The 8,944-nt window shown below is 41.4% G+C and overlaps 1 protein-coding gene across 1 annotated transcript; it reads right to left on the bottom strand.

The window, feature by feature from the left end:
• Positions 1-7,741: 7,741 nt before the first annotated feature.
• On the bottom strand, positions 7,742-8,679 carry LOC110495578 (gamma-crystallin M3-like). Its single transcript, XM_021570904.3, has 3 exons — positions 8,590-8,679; positions 8,231-8,470; positions 7,742-8,075 (listed from the first exon to the last, which is right to left on the bottom strand). The coding sequence occupies exons 1-3, from the start codon at positions 8,602-8,604 to the stop codon at positions 7,794-7,796; spliced, it is 537 nt and encodes a 178-aa protein (XP_021426579.1). The 5' UTR covers positions 8,605-8,679; the 3' UTR covers positions 7,742-7,793.
• Between the last annotated feature and the right edge of the window lie 265 nt (positions 8,680-8,944).

The raw sequence follows: 8,944 nt of genomic DNA, 5'->3' as shown, positions 1-8,944 counted from the left end.
TAGGTGTCTAAACAAAGACAATAAAGTGAAGCTACTAAACGATGGGGAGATACTAGTAGGTGTCGAAACAAAGACAATAAAGTGAAGCTACTAAACGATGGGGAGATTCTAGTAGGTGTCGAAACAAAGACAATAAAGTGAAGCTACTAAACGATGGGGAGATACTAGTAGGTGTCTAAACAAAGACAATAAAGTGAAGCTACTAAACGATGGGGAGATTCTAGTAGGTGTCGAAACAAAGACAATAAAGTGAAGCTACTAAACGATGGGGAGATACTAGTAGGTGTCGAAACAAAGACAATAAAGTGAAGCTACTAAACGATGGGGAGATACTAGTAGGTGTCTAAACAAAGACAATAAAGTGAAGCTACTAAACGATGGGGAGATTCTAGTACGTGTTGAAACAAAGACAATAAAGTGAAGCTACTAAACGATGGGGAGATACTAGTAGGTGTCTAAACAAAGACAATAAAGTGAAGCTACTAAACGATGGGGAGATTCTAGTAGGTGTCGAAACAAAGACAATAAAGTGAAGCTACTAAACGATGGGGAGATTCTAGTACGTGTCGAAACAAAGACAATATAAGTAACAAACAAGTTGATGTGTTTATAAGTCACAAGCAACATTCTTTATAACAAAAGGGTGGATTTGAAGCTTTATTATGTTATTTAACCACTTTGTAACCTCATATATAACCTCTTCAGCACCATACATAACTTTGTAACCTCATATATAACCTCTTCAGCACCATACCGATCAGTGGAGGCTCCTCAGAAGAGGAAGGAGAGGACCATCTTCCTCAGTGAATTTCATAAAAAAATATATATTTTTAAACATTTAAAAAGTTATGCTTTTTAGATAAAATTATAATAAATATAATCACGTCACCAAATAATTGATTAAAACACGCTCTGTCGAGGCGGTCTAAGGCACTGCAGTGCTTGAGGAGTCACTACAGATCTGGGCTTGTTCCCGAACTGTGTCGCAGCCGGCCATGACCAGGAGACTCATGAGGCGACGCACAATTGGCCCAGCGTCATCCGGGTTAAGGGAGGGATTGGCCAGCCGGGATGGCCGTGTCCCATCGCGCATGCACACTGACACGGTTGCACGTTGTACAGTGTTTCCTCCGACACATAACCTGGCTTCCGGGTTAAGCGAGCAGTGTGTCAAGAAGCAGTGGAGCTTGGCAGGGTCATGTTCGAGAGGATGGCGGGAGTTTTGCTTCTCCCATGTCCGTACGGGAGTTACAGCGATGGGACAAGACTATAACTATCAATTGGATATCACAAAATTGGGGAGAAAAAGGGTTAAAAAATAAAATAATACAAATAAAGTAAATCAACTCAATACACTCTGTAGGGAAGCACCACGGTGTAGCCGGAGGACAGCTAGCTTCAGCTAGCTTCTTGACATCAATACAAAACATCAAAACATCAATACAAAACCTAGGAGTCTCATGGTCCTCACCACCTTCCATAGACTTACACAGTAATTATGACAACTTCCCGGGGGATGTCCTCCAACCTATCAGAGCTCTTGCAGCATGAAATAACATGTTGTCCACCCAATCAAAGGATCAGAGAATGAATCTAGTACTGAAAGCATAAGCTACAGCTAGATAGCACTGCAGTGCTATCTACAGTGCTATCTAGATAGCAAATGCAGCTAGCTAGTTTAGTCTACTCAAACACCCTGCTCAAACAGAGGTGTGCTATGTCACTGTAGCTAGTCAAGGCAAGCTTTTGCTTTTAAGTGATAAACTGCTTACACTGTAACGTTACTGCATGATTGTAGCGGTTTTACCAGCGTGTTAGTTCTATTAGCTATGTTGACTATGATGTTATTTTAGCTAATATAGTGACAATGATGTAGGCTGTGTGTAGCGGTTATGATATGGTTTGGCTTGGAAAGTTTTTTTCACCTGGTCACAAACAGCTGATGTGTTGCGCATTATAGTCCATAAGCGAAGGGAAAAGGTGAGTGGAGGAGAGCGCATAGATGCGAGAAAGAATAGAATGTGGCTGCTATGAAAGCGAACTGTGTTTACGTGTGATCAGGGGTGTATAAATTCCACCGATTCTGTTGAAAATCGGGGATAAACATACCTGAATTTGTCCAATAGAAACTCTTGTTTGCAACTGTGGGACTAATGATTACACCATATATCAGCTAGATGCAGGCGAGAGTGTTGGCTTCAAAGTATGTTCGGTGTGAACACACAAAAGACATTGATTGCCAAAACTCTGTTCATAGGTGCTCTTGGCAAGCAAACGTCTGACAATCTCACTGGTGTGTGGGATCAACTGGGAACTCATTTAGTTTTAATTATGACTCCTGATGACATCATAGAGAGTCATTTTCTTAGGACATTTTTTTCTCCATATTTTTGACTACAGAACATGTAGATATTGGTATCAGTGGGGGTCAGTGCAGTTTAAGATGAGGCCGATATTCTTTTTCAGGAGCATGGCCTTATTTCTATTACGGCATATTGGATGACTGTCATTCATATTCCGTTCTGCCAGTTCAATGTAACAGTGGTAGGTTTAGGCTACTACATGATACTTGAATTTTCCCTATACCCATCATGAGGTTGCTACAACGTAGCCTATGAATGAAAGTTTACAGTCTTGTTAAAATACTCCAAACTAGAAGGTAGCAGCAGTGTTGCATTCTTCAGCTTAGTTTGACAATGCTAGTTCCTATGTATTTTGTTTTGTAGGTATCCAATGTTAGCTAACTAGCTAGCTGTGCTAATGTTGCTATTGTTGTAGAATACCCTTGGTGATCCTTGTCAGATGGCCAAAGCTAGATAACTAGCTAGCAAGATGACAAAGAAACTATTTCATTCACTCTCCATAATCCCATGCTGCCAGTGCCATTTTTTTGTTAGCTAAACCTTTAGCATGTAATTCGCTAGCCAGCACAATATATTTTTTCCTTTTTGTTGTTACTCCTCTCGGCTGTTATATAAATATTCATACACATAGCTCATATAAACAAAGACATTCCGTAGTAAGAACACATACACCCAGCCATAAGACTGACCCCCTCTTCCTTATATAAACACACATCTCATCTCCCTCTAACTGGCCGGTCCCAAGAGCAAAGAACTTTTGCTGTGCACCAATGGGGCCCGCTCTGGCTAGAGCAAGGCCCGCCTCCAACCCTCCGACCAGTCAAGAAGACCGAAACGACAAGACTCCACCTACTTTATTCTATGTATAAAAATGTATGTAACCATTGTATAGGCCTCTTTTTCACCTGGCTCCTTGCCGAGTTATGTGAACTAGGTCCGTGCACGTAAAACTGCGGGACAAGATATCTCTGACTCATTAAAACTGTCTTTCGTTACAACTGAAATCCACTCTGTCCAGCGTCCGTGATTTGGTCTCAACTCTCCAGTATTTGAACACTAACACGGCTCCCCCAATTTGTGCTCTCTGATTGGCTCGAAGTCAAGTTGTCGGCCACTGAGGAGGGTTGTGATTCTACAAGTAGAAATGGCATGTTCGTCGGTGTGCAGCAGGAACGTTTTTTTGTTTTAGAAAGAGAAGGGACAGCCTCCTACCTATCAGCAGTCTATCAACAGTCAAATTCTCAATGTGTTTCATTCTTTAAGGGGAAGGTGTTTGCCTTCTCTCAGCGTCATCGCAAAACTCATATTTTTTCAAAATACATCTCTTGATTGACAAGTTTAATGATTTCTAAATAACAAAACTACAAAATTAACTAACGGACAGAACCTAATGTTTATTTTGGTTGGAATATTATGGGACATTGGAGCTAACAACCCCTGGCCATTTGAAAACATGCACGGCTGGAATTTAGGCCTTGGGCCAATTCAATAAGAAACTGGCCTGGCTCTATGGAGGCTATTTGGGACCTGCAGACCACCGTACACTTACATGCCAAACTATTAATGAGGAAGGGACCAACTAGTGGCGTCAACTAGTAGAGTTTTGGTTAACTCAGAAAAAGGCCCACAGACCTAGTACAAATCATTTCTAATTGCAAATAAATAAACAAAAAATAGATATGTTTTGTTGTCACATACACCAGATAGGTGCAGGAAAATGAGGTCTTTTATAGGGTCAGCCATAGTAGTACAGCGCCCCTGGAGCAAATTAGGGTTAAAAGCCTTACTTGTCGGCTCAGGTACTCAAATCAGCAACCATTTGGTTACCAGCCCAATGCTCTAACCACTAGGATACCAATGAGAAGAGTTTTCAGTGTTAAGAGAGGAAGATGATTTTAGAGTAACTTGAAGTATTACTGTATGTTGACATTGGGTTTGAATATTAAAAATGGAATCTGGATATGATTGGTATGGGCTTGTAAGTATACAGATGGTTTGAAGATACATCAATAATTTCACTCTGCTGCTGGTGATTCTCTGATCCCTCTCTACGCAGACGACACCATTCTGTATACATCTGGCCCTTCTTTGGACACTGTGTTAACTAACCTCCAGACGAGCTTCAATGCCATACAACTCTTATTCCGTGGCCTACAACTGCTCTTAAATGCTAGTAAAACTAAATGCATGCTCTTCAACCGATCGTTGCCCGCACCTGCCCGCCCTTCTAGCATCACTACTCTGGACGGTTCTGACTTAGACTATGTGGACAACTACAAATACCAAGGTGTCTGGTTAGACTGTAAACTCTACTTCCAGACTCACATTAATCATCTCCAATCCAAAATTAAATCTAGAATCGGCTTCTTATTTCGCAACAAAGCATCCTTCACTCATGCTGTTAAAACATACCCTTTGTAAAACTGACTATCCTACCGATCCTCGACGATGTCATTTACAAAATAGCCTCCAACACTACTCAGCAAATTGGATGCAGTCTATCACAATGCCATCCGTTTTGTCACCAAAGCTCCATATACTACCCACCACTGCGACCTGTATGCTCTCGTTGGCTGGCCCTCACTTCATATCCTTAGCCAAACCCACTGGCTCCAGTTCATCAATAAGTCGTTGCTAGGTAAAGCCCCGCAGCACCCACCTGCAGCACGAGCTCCAGCAGGTATATCTCACTGGTCACCCCCAAAGCCAATTCTTTCTTCGCCCGCCGCCTTTCCTTACAGTTCTCTGCTGCCAATGACTCGAACAAACTGCAAAAATCCGTGAAGCTGGAGACTCATGTCTCCCTCACTAGTTTTAAGCACCAGCTGTCAGAGCAGCTCACAGATCACTGCACCTGTACATAGCCCATCTGTAAATAGCCCATCCAACTACCTCATCACCATATTGTTATTTATTTATCTTGCTCCTTTGCACCCCAGTACCGCTACTTGCACACTCATCTTCTGCTCATCTATCACCCCAGTGTTTAATTTAACATACTGTAATAATTTCGCCACTATGGCCTATTTATTGCCTCACCCCCCTTATCCTACCTCATTTGCACACACTGTATATAGACTTTCTCTATTGTGGTATTGACGGTATGTTTGTTTATTCCATGTGTAACTCTGTGTTGTTGTTTGTGTTGCACTGCTTTGTTTTACCTTGCCCAGGTCGCAGTTGTAAATGAGAACTTGTTCTCAACTAGCCTACCTGGTTAAATAATGAAATTTAATTATTTTTTTTAGAATATGAATATATAAATTATGTGTTGGAGAAAAATATACCATTACTGCTGTTTTGGAACCACAAGAAGAATCAATGATCATCTTTTTGTTATAGATTGCAAGTATATTTTCTTGGGAATAGATTGTATGTAACATTATTTTGTATTCAAATATTAAATTACCTGAAACATTGAATCAATTGAATTTGAGATGGATGTGTCATGACTGGCCTGTTTGGATCAGGACCACACTCCTCCTACAAGAGACATCTCTCACACCCACCAGAGGGGGAGAGATCGACAGGTATGGTGGTGGGGGGTTTTATGACATCATGCCCATTGTAAATCTTAAGGCAGCAAACAAAATCCCTTTGTCCTCTCAATATGGAGGAAGAGAATGTATGATGGGCATATGGAGAACCTACCTCAGAACAGTAACGATCGTCATATTGAGGAGACCAAAGCGCAGCGTGGTGTGAATGCATGATTTAATGAAAGACAGAAAACCACGACATACACTAAAACAACCGTGACCGCTAAAGAAACTCTGTGCTAACATGCAACATCACATAGACAATAACCCACAAAATACCCAAAGAAGATGGCTGCCTAAATATGGTTCCCAATCAGAGACAACGATAAACAGCTGCCTCTAATTGAGAACCAATCTAGGCAACCTTAGACATACAAAACACCTAGATGGTAAACAACCCCATAAACCTACAAAACCCCTAGAGAGTACAAAAACACATTCTTTACCCATGTCGCACCCTGACCTAACCAAAATATATAAAGAAAACAAAGAATACACAGGTCAGGGTGTGACAGTAACATGCAATAAACGGACTCTGGAACAATATGTTTCGTCAGCCAAACTGGTAGTAAATGACGATAGATGGAATATGAAAATTAATGTCGTTTTTGTTATGTTATTAAAAGTGAAATGACGACGTTATAACGAAAACATTGTAACTTGAAGAGTTTTCACAATATGTACCTGATGTTTGCATACTGTACATTGTGTGGAAAATGCCCAGATCAAGTCAAATGTTTTTATAAAGAGGAAATGTGAAGTTAGTTGTCTAAATTGTATTTGAGTAAAATCCAGAGCTTGCCTCGTCACTAGTTACACCCTAAAGGCGGAAAGACCCATTTCTGACCCGAGGGGATAAAACATGTTAAGAATTATCATATCAGACTAGGTGGCCACCAGCTGCAGCCAAGGTCCGATTAGTTGTAACCCCAAAACGTAACACGAGGTTGAAGAAGACAAAGGAACGTCTTAATCTACGGATGAGTAGATGTGTCTAAGAGGGTGAATTCAAGCAGGACCACCTGGTTACCACTCTCCAAGGAATTGTGTGTCTACACTGCTTTCATTCCTACACTGGAGCCCCTGAGCTACACAGCTGACCGTACTCAGAAGACCACCTTTCAAAACAAGGCTAGGAAACAGACCACGAAGAGAAAGGACACTGACATCGTGTGGACAATCAGAGCGTTACGCCCGGTAACAACAGAAGTGTCGCCATCAGAGGAGAATTCAGAACTCGGACCCCATCGGAGTCCTTCGACACATAATTACATTATTATATTCTGACCCATGAGAGCGGCAGTTCGGGTTACGATTAGGGTTAAACTAAACATAGTTTACAAATGTACCCAAGTGTGCTTTTCTCTCGTACCCTCTCTCTTTCTCTCTCTTTTGAAATCCCCATTTTGTGTAACGTGTGATATTGTGTTGGCCCGCTAGGGACCTGTTTCATTGTACTAAGTTCTAATCAATGGCCTAGACTGTGTGTATGTGTATCTTATATTATAATTTTAGCTTGTTAGTAAATAAACATATCACCTCAGTTGGTGTGGTACGGACTTATTTAGTGGGTTTGTGCAGATTCCCAGGTTATGCGATGTTCAGGATGAGACTGTAGTGGAAATTCATTCATTAGCGACAGTTGTAAAAATCGATATTCTGATATTATTTGAGTTAATTTGGGAAATAGAAACTCAATAAAACCAAACTTTCCCATGGTGCCCCAGATGAATGACTTAAATAATTACCTGATTCATTTAATCACGTAATTATAAACCATGAATAATTCGATGAGCAGTAGTCGTCACATTAATCAATACAACGTCACGTCACGACCGATGCTTTTATACAAGCCTTTATTGTCAACCTAATATTCACATCAAACAGTGAGTTAACAAGAATCCATGATACGCCTCATAGACTGCCATCTCATGTTGCCCATGCTTCCCCCCATGTTGCTGAAGTTCCTGTACTCTCCAGGCCTCAGGTACATCTGCCTGCCTCTGTAGTTGGGCTGCTCGTACATGAGCCAGTGGCCGTCCATCACATTGCAGGACTGGCAGTCGGACATACGGTAACGGTCCATCATGTTCTCACAGTCGTCCATCATCTCGTGCATCTGGCCTCCAAAGTTTTCCCTCTCGTAGATCCTCATCCTGAACTGGCCACTGTGCTGTAATGGAAAACCACAACAACCAAAGCCATTAGAAAAATTGCTAAATGTTAACACATTTTTTATTATAAAATGTTATTCCAATTATAACAATTTTATCCAATCCAAACTACTATCAGTGATAACAGAAACATATGAATTAGTTGTTTATTTACCATGGGGATGTTACGGCAGGACCTAATGCAGTCAGACATGCCCATACGCTGGTGGTCACCATACTCTCCTCTCCTCGCAAAGTACTGGTTTCCCTGGAAGTTGGAGCGGTCATACACCATGAAGCAGCCGCTCTCCACCCTGCAGGAGTTGCACCTGCTCAGGTAGGAGGTCAACTCAGGGCAGTCTGAGCTGGTCTCATAGGAACGACCCTGGAAGTTCCTGTCCTCGTAGAAGATGATCTGGAGGTTAAAAGAAACAACAATATTGACTCCAAACAGTAATACGACAAGTTCAAAATTCAAGTTCAACTGCAATTTTGAAAGTTTCTTCAGTGGTGAGGGGCTGTAGGTTGGCGTACCTTTCCCATGGTCATGGTGACTCTTGCTTGGGTAACAGATCTATGGTGATACTTGGCCTGAACATGTATAGCTTATTCTCCGTCCTTGGGTACTTTTATACCTGGCTTAACGTCAAAAGAACCCCCAGCTCCATTGTGAAAAGTCCCGAGTTGGCATAATGGCATAGGGGCCCCTTTACACAATGGTTTCCAGCTAAACCCTTTATAACTCCCCATTGTGTGTATTTGTGAGGTGGGGTCCATTGTTGGATTGTTGCTGTGTGAATGACAGAGAGAAAACAAGAAAATTCTCTGATCATTTACTTCAAAGGGCACCCCATCTACTGTATAATATTATTATAATAACATTACATTA

Source organism: Oncorhynchus mykiss, chromosome 18 (assembly GCF_057628025.1).
Source record: "Oncorhynchus mykiss isolate SJ-2025 chromosome 18, ASM5762802v1, whole genome shotgun sequence".
Classification (NCBI taxonomy): domain Eukaryota; kingdom Metazoa; phylum Chordata; class Actinopteri; order Salmoniformes; family Salmonidae; genus Oncorhynchus; species Oncorhynchus mykiss.
This window is presented reverse-complemented; position numbering and strand designations above follow the sequence as displayed.